At 37.4% G+C, this 14,123-nt stretch overlaps 1 protein-coding gene and 1 long non-coding RNA gene across 2 annotated transcripts in view; both read right to left on the reverse strand.

Annotated features, from left to right (window-relative positions):
* Positions 1-8,910, reverse strand: part of LOC125274221 (maltase-glucoamylase-like) — a 60,298-nt gene extending 51,388 nt beyond the window's left edge. The window contains exons 1-7 of the mRNA XM_048200458.1: positions 8,758-8,910; positions 3,873-3,975; positions 3,707-3,788; positions 1,786-1,865; positions 1,589-1,709; positions 1,343-1,452; positions 1,102-1,253 (exon numbers count right to left, since the gene is read on the reverse strand). Of these exons, the coding sequence (XP_048056415.1) occupies positions 1,102-1,253; positions 1,343-1,452; positions 1,589-1,709; positions 1,786-1,865; positions 3,707-3,764 (521 nt within the window). The 5' untranslated portion in view covers positions 3,765-3,788; positions 3,873-3,975; positions 8,758-8,910. The remainder of the gene's footprint in view (positions 1-1,101; positions 1,254-1,342; positions 1,453-1,588; positions 1,710-1,785; positions 1,866-3,706; positions 3,789-3,872; positions 3,976-8,757) is intronic.
* Positions 8,911-11,356: 2,446 nt separating this feature from the next.
* Positions 11,357-14,023, reverse strand: LOC125250378. Its single transcript, XR_007180784.1, has 3 exons — positions 13,428-14,023; positions 12,186-12,275; positions 11,357-11,916 (listed from the first exon to the last, which is right to left on the reverse strand). It is a non-coding gene; the product is annotated as an uncharacterized LOC125250378 (long non-coding RNA).
* Positions 14,024-14,123: the final 100 nt, after the last annotated feature.

Below are 14,123 nucleotides of genomic sequence, written 5' to 3' on the forward strand. Positions count from 1 at the left end.
CTTATGACATATAAATATATGCCAAAATCTCAATATGAATCATGCGTTCATATGATTAAAAACATTATTATTAGGCTTTTAATCAGATGAAAAATTACTAAATCATTGATTGTTATGCAACACAAACACTGTACAGATGTAGCTATGGTACCATGTAAAGGGAAATATCTTAAAAAAACAACATTTTCATAAAAATGTTGCAAAACATTGAATTTATCACTGGGCAATCCTGCTATTGAGAGCTGTTTTAATACAAACAACATTCATGAGAAATCGGCGTCTAATTCGGATCATTGTTTATATCTTTGATGTACATACAGAATAAGGTCTTTCACACATCTTGCATTAAATGTTATTTTTAATGTACATTTAAAAGAATTTCTGTTATGTTGAAGGTTAGTATTGTGCTGAAGAGTAAACACTACATTGATACTATGAGCAATGCCTGTGCTAAAGCCAATGCCAAGCTGCTTTTTTTTTTTTTTTTTTTTGAGTAATCAACTTTAAAAATTGTGTTTATGCTACAAAATATACTCAATCTAGTTTGTTGGTTGAACATAATTTCATTAGAAAAAGACTGATGCTAACTGTTGCATATTCTTCCAATAAGCAGTGGTGCACTGCTTTCTTTAATATCTCTTTAAAAAGGCCACCACATTGCTTATGTGACAGATTCAACATGCATGAAGCAGGCCTGATAGTCATTGTGAAAAAAACAGCATATGCTGGTTAGGCATATTTGTATGTCCTGAGCTGGAGCTAGTTGCTTAGGACCAGTTTAGGACCAGCACTTGACCAGTTTATACCAGATCATGACCAGCTTCCATGCTTCAAAACATACCTAACCAGCATATGCTGTTTTTTTCAACAGGGCATTCAAACACACATGATGGCAGACAATAACAAAAGGAAACAAAGCACTTTCCATAAATATTGTGTCGACGGCAAGATGAAGATGGTGATTACCCCTCTTTAGTCAAAGAAACACTCTAAAATGATTCTGTGCTGCATTGTTAGCAATGCACTAAACTCACAAAGAGTCAACATGTGATCTGTGTGTGAATAGGAAGAGAAAAAAAATATGAAAAGGTCCCCACTTACAGGAGTTTCTCAGGAGATGTTCTCCAAACTTTCAGTCCAAAAGGCTTCTGGGTCAGCTCCAGTCTGTAATTTAGGGGTCCGGTGGGAGGGATGGAAGGTGCTTGCACATGCTCATGAGGAACCTCAAACCTGGCTTGCTTTGTATCAGTGATCTGGTAAACAAAGAGAACATTGCACACCATTATAGACGTATTTACATTGACACGATGCCTCTGCTATTTGAGTCACTTTTTAAACACACCTTAAATCGAAGACGGTTTTCTGTCTGCATTTCAGCGTAGAAGGTCACTTCTTTAATGTCAGCTCCGAATAGAGATGGAGCATCCATTCTTGTCAGCTTGGCCTCAATATCTACAGCAAAACAAACATTTTCTATGAGGTCTGGGCGAATTGTTTGCTCTACTTTCTACATGGTCAAGCACAAACTTTTCAAAGTACAATGGAAAGTAGATGATTTGTACAATATCTAAGTTCAGGCGGAACTCACGTGTGCTGTCAGGCTTGCTTTCGCTGACCACGGTGTAGCCGTGGTTCTTGGAAAAGAAGCACCAAGGGACGTTAGCCTCACTCACAGGGCTCCAGCAGCAAGCTCTTTCCAAACACTTTTGCTGTAAGGCAAAGTATGATTTAGCAAAGCTTGCTGGGAGTTTGTATGGAATGTAGGCCGTATCTACTGCAGTCTACCTCGGAAGCATTGGGATCTGGGAAACAGTCCACTCTCTCGCCATATGGAATGTTGGGACATTCTGGAACAACGTTTTGACCTGTGGATCAAGATACACATTAGTGGTTGATCAAAGACTCACATTTCTCACTGTCCTTGATGAGGCGGCTGCTGTTTTTTTTTGTTTTTGTTTTTCATCAGAAAAAGTGAATAATAAAAAGCAGTTGGTTGTTTGCTGTTTGCCAGTCTTGTGTAAAACTTACTCCATGAGTTAAGCATCTTTCATAACCATATCCAGAATCTAGATGTGATGCCCACGATCAGGGTCATCACGTACTTGATCATGAACACCTTGAAGTACGAGTTCACCTGCGGGTTGTGTGTGGGACATGGCACCATGCTCCACTTCTGTTCCCACTGATCCCCAACGGCCTGTTCGTAGAAGTAATAACACGCGATCATGATGGTGGCCAAAACTGTGTAGAGGACACTGAAGATGCCCATGCACACCATCAGTTCTCCAGCTTATCCGTCTTGGTGCTGTCGTGCTTCATGATGGTCCTGGTGTGGAACAGGGACACGAAGCCCACCAGGAGGAATGAGGTGGACAATATCTCGGTGTAACCGGTCGTACTCAACCCACTGTGTGTAGGACTTGAACCATGGTCTCCGGCATGGGAAGCAGGCACTCTATCAGGAGTGAGGTTTACACGCACAACTCTTACTGGCCTGACAGTTACACCAGGACGAACCCACGGACTGCATCCATGCTGTCGATGCCCACAAAGCAGATGCTGCTGAGAACATCTCCATCCACTTGATCCACCGTCAGGATGCTGATGGTCTTGATAGCTGCCACTGCCGACGCTGCGAGATGGAAATATTGCGAATTCGCATCAGTGGCCTCATGGCCACATTTCATCCCATCTGCGAGGAACCACATGAGTGCTATTGGATGATCCACCAGATGGAGCTAGACATGCTGAAGAACGACAAAATCATAAACCGGATGGTGCAACCTTCCTTTTTGATGCCTTGAACCACCTGAACTCATTATCAGACTGCTCACTGCAAACCACTTTGTCTTCCAGCAGGAATCCGGTGATGTAAGCGATGATAACACCCGATAAGGAATGAATGGGTCTTTCCGAGTACTAAAAGGCTTCCGAAAAGTACATGTTGTTTACTGTCAGAAGCAATTTGAATTATTATGATAGTGCAATTGCTTGAAGAGTTACGATAACAGGAATACAGCTGGTTTAATAATTAATATTATATTATTAAATTTAACATAGCCCAATTAGTTTTGCTCTGGAACAAGTAATAGATGAATAAGACCAAACTGCCCATTTTATGTACCAAAAATTAATTATATCTCATCATTAACCACTAAAAGAGCCAGCAACAAATCTCCGAAGCAGTGGCCGAGATGAAGCTGTTCTCGGCGGGTACACGAGCACTGAACGGCCGCTGACGACCTGGAGCTCGCATCTTCAAAAACGTCAAAACAAATTGTAAAATAGGCACAATGATTAAATATGAGTAACATATTTCAGGTCTAAACAACTACATTCTTTCCTCATAGAATTTAAAAAAAAGGATATGGTGGATTTGCTCAGCCATCATGACAGTCACTTCAAGCGGAGTGATATGAATAGTGATACAAAAGGTAGGAGTGCTGTTATCATTAAAATATTGCACAGCTATCAGCCAAACATTTTTGAGAACCATAAAGACCTGTTTCTATGTATAAAAGGATATAATTGCTGTTGTATTATAGTCTTAATATTATAATAGTGACAAACTCAGGTTTACTTTAATGGACATAGTGTATTAGATCAATCCATTCTGGCTTCTGATTAGTCATTACAATGTTGCAGGTGTGCTTCAATTCATGTTAAAATAACAGTTATGATGTAAAATGTGGAATAATAATCATACCTGAAGCACTCAAAGCTACAAGAAGACAGAGAGACAAATAGACAGTCCAGACCGCCATCGTTTCTCAAAGAACACTGGAACTCTGCATAGAATTAAAAACAGAATTATACATAAATATTTATTACAACGTTTACATGGTTCAATAATGTATTTTTGTGACACAAACCTGTCCAGTAGATCAATGTCTGGATTGCGTTGTGGAGCCCTGGTTTCTTTTTATACGGTGGAGGAGAGTTTGTTTATCCAACACCTGCTCATGTTCTCACTTCCTGTACAAACAATGTTTTTATATAGTTTGTATTTGACCCTCCTCTGTTATAAAACCATTATTGTTTTATGTGTGTTCTTGGTATGTATGCAAAATATATGAATGGATATTATTCATCTATTCAGTAGTGTAATTTTGCAATTGCATCAGTGTACATGTTTTATGTACATGGTATTTACATTTCTCACACTCTTCATAAGATGCTCTTTGGATCATCTCAAATCATGCTGGAGAACATGATCATTAGGTTTTACACAAACTTCTGGAGTTGAAGAAAAACCATATGAATTCTGAGATTCATGTTGATCTATTTTTTTTTTTTTTTTTCAGTCAGTATTATGTGGATAATATAATTTCCAATGAAAATGTTCTATCAAATTCAAAATGAAAAATAATTTCTTTAAAAATAACTGTTTTGATTGTGTGTATATATATATATATATATATATATATATATATATATATATATATATATATATATATATATATACACACAATCAAAACAATTATTTTTAAAGCTGGAACTATATCATTTCTGTGACTCTATGAACATGCATTTTTACAAATGTGATAGGATTATGTAAACAGCATGTGAGTAAGCGAACATGAGCAGTTGCTGGAATCAACATTACCTTGAATATATCAGAGTCACCTTGAATAAATGAATGCAGTAAATCATTCACATTCACCTAAGGTCTACGCTATTCATTGCACGTAAATGTGTTTCATATCATTTACAGATCTTCTTGCCATTTACAGAAGCTTTGCCATATGCAAAGTTTCTGGTATACCTTTCAGTTTACAGGAAATAAAAATCTGTACAAATCCCTTATAATATTTAAATTATAAATAGTTTTTTATGTAAATATATTTTACTTTTATATAGATATCTTTGAGCCCCTAACTCACCCCTATACCTAAGCGTGACCACTTTTCAGCCACTTCTATAGCATCGCTCATCACATATGTTTGTGCATTAAGTTGAAAATAGGCAAGACAAGGTTCGCTTGTTAGAGCTTCTTTCATGCTGTTGAATGACTGTTCAGTCTAAGTTCTCCATTCCCACTGAACATTCTTCCTTGTTGGTCGTCTGAGTGGTTCTGAGATGTTTGCAAAGTTAGGAATAAATTTGATTAGATATCCACATGTACCCAAAAAAGATCTCAACTGATGTACATTTTGTGGCCTGAGTGCTCCACACACAGCCTCCACTTTCCTGGGATCAGATTTAATTCCTTCAGATGTTACTGAATGACCCAGAACCTCTACTTGTTTTAGTCTAGAGGAACACTTATCTTTGTTCAGTTTAAGTTCTCTTTATTTGAATCTTTCAAACACTTCTTTCAATCTTTCCTCCAGCTTACTGTCAGTGTCAGTATACACTTTTGTGTCATCCATGTACCAAACTACACCAGCTAATCCACAAAATATTGAGTCCATGGCTTTTTGATCAGCCTCTGATGCACTAGATAAGCCAAAAGGAACTTTTCGGAAATGGTAGCACCCTCTATACGTGGTGAAGGTTGTCAGCAGCATTGCCAAGTCTGCGGTTTTCCTGCAGAATCAGGCTACTTTAACACTGTTGCCGCGGGTTGTTTTTCTTGTCCGTGGGTTGAAGCGACCACAATTTAGACCCTGGAATGCAAATTTTACCAGGAGAACCCCACCAAAAACACAGATTTTACCCCCCTGAACATGATTGTTACCTGGGGAAACCTGCTAAATCAACCTGCAAAAATCCTTTCCTGGCATCCAATTTAGCAAATACTTCTGCACCTTGCATCACTTGAAGAATGCTATCAACTGTAGGAAGTGGATGTCTTTTAGGAATGACTGCTTTATTGACCTCTCTTAAATCACCACTCAGTCTCATCTCTGCTCTGTCTTTCTTTGGTATCAGTAAGACGTTGGGGATTCATTCTGCTCCTTCATTGACCTCCTCAATAATTCCTTCTTCAATCATCTTATTGAGTTCTTGATTGACAGCTTCAATCATGTGATATGAAACTGCTTAGTCATTGTGCTACAGGTGATATTTACTCTGTGAAAATATCCAGAAATTTTTCTCAGTCATTTAAACAGAGTTTTCTGAACCTGTCTGGGGAATTTTCCACTTTGTTCACATGACACCTGTTAAACTCCCAGCTTAAAACATGCACTCCCCAGCTGTGGTTCTTCCTTTAATCACATGATATTGTGTTTTATAGTTTTGTCTTTGTATTTTAAACAAGCATCAATGCATTTCAAGAGAGCATTTTGTACATATGCAAAACATCTTTTTTTGGCACAGAGTGATGCCTTTCTCTGCAAAGTGTTGTACAGTTGCTCACTGATGAATTATTTCAACTGCCTTTCATTTTGATTCTTTGGCCTTGCACTTAAGTGTCAGATTTTTTTTTACAATACAGGCATTTTACTGTTTTTGCTCCACATTCACTTGAATAGTGCATGGCCAACACGCATCTGTGTCATTTCTTATCATTGTCTGTACGTGATTCATCTGTTTACTCTCAGTCCTTTAGCATGCGTTCGCTGCGTGCGAGTGCTGTTTATTGAAATGTACTTGACAGTCTTATCAAACTGCTTGACTGCTCCGACAGCCTCTTTGACTCTGTTTGTGCTGCCTCAAAGTTTTGTGCAAACTTTAATGGTTTATCCAAAGTTAATCCTTCCTCTTGTCAGTTTGTCACACAGTCATTTGTCTTCTACGCTCTTTTCTACCAGTTGATCTCTCAGCATATCTGACTCCAGAGCTCCAATCTTTTTTTCCCATTTTAATCTTTCCTTATTCAAAAGTCAGTTTAAAGAGAGTACAGATTTACCCTTCTGATTTAGCAAATTTTGAGACATTTGTGAACTCCATCGAATTAACATATTTATAGCACATTCCAAACATTTACACCTGAGCAGATATTTGCAAACACAACCTACATTGATAAGTCAGTATTTTAGGTACCATAAACACTGTCAGAAACTATCCAAAACTAGGTGAAATATATATAAAAAATACTGTTTAGACTGTATTATAAACGTTTACACCCGAGCAGATATTCACAAACATTTGTAAGCTACATTGATAATGCAGTTTTTTCTGTAAGCAGTGTCATAAGCTTGCCAAAACTAGACGAAATATAACCTAAACATTCCTATTATTTTACATAATGTTACCAGGCGCATGATGGGCAATTTCAAAACACTGCTTCATGAAGCTTTGAAGCTTTACGAATCATTTGTTTCGATTCAGTGGTTCGGAGCTGCCAAACTACCAAAGTCAATTGAACTATTGAAGTTTCAAAACACTTATGACATATCGAAGCCTCGTTTACTGAAATCATGTGATTTTGGCGCTCTGAACCACTGAGCTTCGAAGCTTCATGAAGCATAATTTTGAAATTTCCCATCACTAGATATTGTGGAATAATGTTGCTATTTTTTTTTAGGAGCACAAAAAGTATTCTCGTCACTTTATAACATTAAGGTTGCACCACTTCAGTCACATGAACTGTTTTTTAGTAGCTTTCTGGGCATTGAATGAGGGAGTGTTATTGCTGGCGATGCAGGCCTCACCGAGCCATTGGATTTTATGAAAAATATCTTTATTTGTGTTCTGAAGATGAATGAAGGTCTTATGAGTTTGGAACGACTAAGGGTGAGTAATTAATTAATGACTGAATTTTCATTTTTGGGTGAACTAACCCTTTAAGAAGTCAGGAGAGTACAGGAACAAGGAAGGTCAAACACAAACCAAACATACAATATTTTGTTATGTCACAAGACAAAGAACTGGGGAGAACAAAGAGCTTAAATACACGAGGGAGATCATTAACTGAACTGAGAACAAGTGTAGAACTAATCAAAAACCATGGGAACAAACAAGGAACTAGAAATCAGGCAAATGGGATAGTCGTGACATGTAGGATCAACCAGCGCTTGCCAGAAAGAGCTGCAGCTCTTTTAATGTTGCCTTCCTGACCAGTTTTCTCTTTGTCTTCCCATCAGAGAAAATGAATTCTTGACATTTTCACATGTTATACTTTCTCTGCTTGTTGATGGCAGTTGTCACTAATGCCTTGGACTTTGTGATAGCTAAAACAAATAAGATCCCGTGGCTCTAGTAGTAGCGTGCAAACAAAAACTCTTAGGGTTAATCAGAGTCACTTCAGGTGAATACAGCAGTATACTATTACATATGAGCTTGATGATTAGTTAATTATGAAGTTAATGTTTTCAGTGGCATTGCATTGGTTGTGATCTCACATTAAAGTTCTGATTTTATGTATCTTTCCTTCTTTTTTTAACATCGCAAAACAGGGCTGTGTAGACTCTTTATAACCACTGTACATGATTGTAAGTTCTGTATTTCAACATGTCATCTGATGTACATTCAGGATTAGTTTTGCTGTAACGTATTAAAGTGAAGAAATGTTTGCTTAATCACACACACTCATATCTCATATGGATATACTCAGAGACTAATTTCTATATTGATACTGTGGGATTTTATTTGTACACAGTGTTGGTATTTAACACTGTTTGCCATTTAACAGTATGTATACCTTCTGCATATAAGAAGTAGTAGTAATAGTAGTAGTATCAGTAATCTGGTGGATTTTGTAGGCAGGTTAAGACTGGATTTAGATTTTTAAAATGTATTAAAAAGGAATACCAATGTTTTGTTTAATATAATAAAAATAATAATAATTGCTTTTATAGTAGACCTTTTAACTCTAGGATTATTTCAGGTAGGGTTAGTCAAATCTAGCGTAAACCATAAAGTACTCACCCGTCTGCAGGTTGAAGTTCTTCAGGAATGACGTAGAAGACTTCCTTGTGGTTGTTCTTTATTGAGGCTCAGTTTGTAGTTATAAGTGAAGTCTTTTACTCAGACTTTTTATACTACTCATCAATTGATCAATGCCTTGTATGATCCAATCTTCCTGTTGTAATGGCTCTGTATCTCATGATTCCTCTGTTGTTGACTTCTTCTAGCACTCCTACTCTTCTTCACTGAAGTCTTCATCTGACTCACCTCCGCTTGAGGTTGCAACATGCTCTCTTCATCCTTATTGTTAACCTTTGTGGTTGGTTACATCAAACTCAAAAACCTAACTTTCACAACTGTTGCATAGTCATCTTATCTTATAACAAACAAAAGAAGTATTGCAGTTTATTTCATAAGCATTCAAGCATTTATGTCCTTACCTTAAAAGCAAGCAAATAACAAATTTGAAACAGGTAAATAGCAATATCAGTATCAATATCCAAAACACTGCCTTCTTGCTATTTTCTGGTTCAATCAATAACATTTATCAATCTTTCATTTTGATCCAAAATGTTTCCTTTTTGCCTTCAACACATCTTCTTATCACTATATCCCTTAACATTTCATTTTAGGTCTAATTTCATTTTTTTGCAGTAATAGCGATGCATCAGTTCATGCTGGCATGCTCCTATGCGCTCTCTCTTTTGATATATCCTTTGGATACCTGTCCGTGTGAGGACAAATAAAGGTACGGCCTCTCCCAACTCTCACAATTTTTACACTGTCCAGTTCATTTGGGTTTATAGCAAGACCTTGGCCGCCACCTTTGATCTGGGATCCTGAGGCTCTGCCTCGTCCATCATTTCAAGCAATGTTATAACTAAAGGTGTAATACCTTTTGTTCCCGCATTGCATTCACACCTATTACTGCTCCTATTATTGTTACAAGTGTTGTTGCTGCAGCAGGAATAAGGCTATGGCGGGTCAGGGGTCCCACCCACATGTTCCCCACCCACGGGTACATGCCCATACAAGATATTTTTGTTTAAGGCCAGTTTGCTTGTTATAAACATAATAATAATAATATCTGCAACCAGCTTTATTATAACCAGAGTCGAACAGTACAGGGTTGTAACACAGCCATGGCAATAGTGGAGACAAAACTGAATCGTAAACAGGGGCAGGCTTAGGTCGAGGCAGGCGGCAAACATACACAGTCCAGGAAACAGGCAAAGGGTCAGGGCAGGCAGAGTACAATCACAATCCAAAGAACAGGCAATAGTCGGGGCAGGCAGCAATGAATCAGAATACAGGAAACAAGATCAAGCACAGTATAACAATCCACAAAGAAATGCTCGGTAATGACCACCGTAGCAAATCAAGACTTCGCGATGGTAGTGTGTGTGTGATGTCAATATTCGGTTGAGAGCTCTCTCTGATGATCCGGTGGAGGCAGAGAGGGAGCCTCATCTGTAACAATACTAAATACAATGGGCTGTTTTTTTTCTATCAATTCTTCAATAGGTAGATCTTGTCTTTCAAAAAAGTCAAGGAACTTGGGCTTAAAAAAAGATTCGTGACCACTGCTCTTGAGGCTTTTCCTTGAGATCCCTAGTTTTATATTTAGCTGGACAGGCCCATCATATACACTCTCCAAAACATCCACATATTACAGTTTCTCCAACAGTCTGTTACACTTTAAGCTGACAGCTCTGCCTATTTTCACATTTTGCCTGTCTTTTCCATGCTGTGTGTTTGTCAATATGTAATTCGTTCTGCTTTTTGAGACTATTCATGTCTCTGCCCTTATGACTCCTCTCTGACTGTTGATTGTTATAATTTTTTTTTAAGCTTCACAAAACCAGTACTTGCAACATAATGAGGAAGTAACATTTTAGTCACCTTTAACCAAAGACCCTTTAGACCAAATTAACTAATTAATTAAATAACTGTGTGCTGGTCAGTTATTTTTTACTATTTTATCTTTTTTCGTGATCTTTAAATGGTTTGTTATTATTGTTTTTATTTATTTTATACACACAGTGTCTCCTGCCTTGCACAAATGTTCCTGCTCAAACTGTCTGTCGTTCTTTGTTCCACTTTTCTATGTCTGTAAGGTTAAGGCAATGGTGTTTCTCATTTGTTGTCCCTGATTTCGGCTACATTCACATGCTAGCCTTAATGCTCAATTCCGATTTTTGCTTAGATCTGATTTGTTTGTATAGCTGTTCACATTGTTGTTTTAAATGTGGCCAATATCTGATTTCCAGTGTGAACAGATCACAGATCACTGACCTGCATGCGCAAAAGAACGATACAAACAGGATTGCCAGGTTTTTAACCACAAAATCCACCCAATTGCTTCTCAAAACTAGTCTAAAATTTGCTTAATCGTGTTCTGTGGGGTATCCCAGTACAAATCGTGTTCCAGGGGATAAATATTGCATTAGTGCGGTCTCTTCAACCGACGGAGTTGCAAAACAACCAGTGGCAACATACCCGGTTAAAAAAAGTCACTGCTCACCACTGGAAAATACTAGAGAGAGAGACAGATGCAGACAAAGGATTTTGCTAAAAAATGTGGGTAAACAGGCCTTCTTTGTGATCCTAACACATAAGAGAGTGTGGATGAACTTTATTTTTGTCAGAGCAGGCAGTGAGGACAACAGCCAATGTCTCAACACACTTGTGAGTAACAATGTTTTAGTCATTCACTGTAATCCTGAATAAAAGCTTCATGATGAGAGATCTTATGTTTTGTCACCAGTAAAGGGCGTGATTAAGTGATGCAAATGTACGACACAATGACGCTCTTGAATGGATCTCTATGGAGATATGCAGTAACGTTTCATATTCTTCTTCAAAAGGTGACACTGCAAATCACAATGTATAAGTCTTAGATGTATTTTATTTCATCTAAGGCTGTGGCTGTAAGTTCTTTGTAGTTATTGTGTTTCTCTTCAGTGATTCTGCTTGTTAACAGCAGGTGTTCATCACTAATGCTCAATCGTAGCTTAATCACTTAATTATCTCATTAACTTTCACTCTGCTTCAGTGTTACTTTAACACTATATAGAAATGGACCATATGTAATCTGAGCAGAGCTGATTTATCTCTGGGGATTTTGCTTTGTAGACGTTTTGGCTTCTGTTGTTCCTTTCTTGTTCACGTCCATCAGGTCTAAAAGAAACAATAAATCATGTGAGATTTCAAATGAGTGACAACTGTGAAATGAAAAGTGAAGCTCAAAGTCAAGATCATGATGAGTTCAATAGTCATTTCAATCCATCAAATCTGGTCGACAACTGCTGTGTCTCGATTATGATTTATTTTAATGTCATGAAGATGATTTGTGTTATAAATCACTATTGTGGTGATGAAACTAAGTAAATCTGGTGAGCATCAGCATGTTGTTTAGCATGATGAATGAATGAAGAATAAAGACAAACCTCTTTGTTCTTCAGGATCGTGATGTTTCATCCGCAGGTTCTGGATCACTGGATCTCTCTGTCCTCTCCTCCAGATGATTTCTGGTAGTTCTGATAAAAACAAACAAGTTTAATTTCCAGCGGACATCATACAAACCTGTGAATCATTTATATTTCAGATTACATTTTAACATTACATTTTACAATTTGCCCTGGACGTACAGATAACTGTGTTGTTTACTCAGCTTGAGATGTGTTTTTCCCCTTGCATAACTTACATATCTTTATTTGTAAAACGTCTCATCTGAAGCATCAGTGTAGTGTCCACGTCATACTGAAGCGTTAGGACCCACACAGGGCACAGGGTGAGCAGCGCCCCCTGCTGTCCCCACTAACACCTCTTCCAGCAGTAGCCTATTTCCTTCTAATATAGTTTTAGTTCACGTATCGCCTCAAAACCTACACAGCCCAGTATAAACACTCCTGATAAACCATTTGTTATTAAAGCGTCTAAGTTGACCAAATTGAAATGGAAACCGGGGACATTTCCTATTGACTGTTAAAAATATCACCGAAATCTTATTGGTATCTACTATCCTAATAAAAATAGGGACAATACAGCTTTTAATGTTTTTTAATTGTTATCATTACATTAATAATTATTTTGATTTAAATTTATTATCAGGATTTTTATTGTGTTTTTAGGCTATTACACTATACCAGGCCTAACTAAAATTAAAAAAAACATTTAGTTTGTAACATTTATTATTGAATTTAATATTTTCATTTTTATGAGCTGTTTATAGGCTAGCCTACTGTACAGAAATTACAACTTTTTAAATTTGTAACTATTTTTAACTATTATTTTGCATTTTAAATACTAAGTAAGTTGCAAGTGTATTATTATTTATTTATTCATATCTGAGTGTACCTTCACCACGTGATAAGACGTGTGGAAATTGCTGTGTTGTGACCATAGACTGTAAAAAAAAGATGGACGATGCAACGGCGCTTCCTTCCATTGCATTCACCAAAACTTGAACTTTGGAAGTTTGTAACGATCGGCCCTATCGGTCGATTTTACATTGATTGAAATTGGGGTCAGATTATACTGTGTGAGCTTTTAGAGTGTTTAAAAAGATGAGACAGACAACAAATGAATAAATAAAGTGTATTTACAATATTCACAAGGAACTTAAAACAACACAATAAAACTAGAAAAACTTAGGCCGTTTAAAAGCAGGGAGTCCATTTTCACCATACCCTAAAACAGTCCTTAAGAGTCCTAGTAGAGTGCTGATAAAGTCCCAATGTGAAAGTGTCCACCGGTGTATATACAAAGTCCACGGAAGTGTTAATCCAAGAGAAGGTGATATGAATTGCTGGAAAGGCAAGTCCATAAAGTGCAACTCCACAGTCCAGCTGATATGTGATCAGCTGTAGTTCCATAAAGTGCAACTCCACAGTCCAGCTGATATGTGATCACGTTTATAAATGAAGGGACTGATTGTTTGGCATGCTGCCTCCTTTATACTGGCTTACTTCCTTATTCCTGTCATGTGATCAGTCACATGACAGGCAGACCCAGACTCATTTAAAGACATACACACATTAAATAGTTAAGAGGAATAAAATGGCTAAGACAACATGTAACCCAATTAAAACTCAAATATACATAAAACCATCATGATATATATATTGAGCAGATAAAACATGCGTCTTATGTGACAGTGTCACAAGTTGAACGAAAGAGCTTAGATCCCAGGAGGCGACACTTTGATATTTTTTGGGTAACAGCCACTAGATGGCGCTCCGGTAGCATGGTGGCCATTATGGGGTGAAAATACTAACTGGAGCATTGAATCCTTCACATCTTACGCTCCCAAAATCGTCGAATTTCACTGCCAAATCAGAAGCACAGTAGAACAGTTTTTTAAATTAAGTCACCAGTAAATTGTA

This window comes from Megalobrama amblycephala, linkage group LG1 (genome assembly GCF_018812025.1).
Source record: "Megalobrama amblycephala isolate DHTTF-2021 linkage group LG1, ASM1881202v1, whole genome shotgun sequence".
Taxonomy (NCBI): Eukaryota; Metazoa; Chordata; class Actinopteri; order Cypriniformes; family Xenocyprididae; genus Megalobrama; species Megalobrama amblycephala.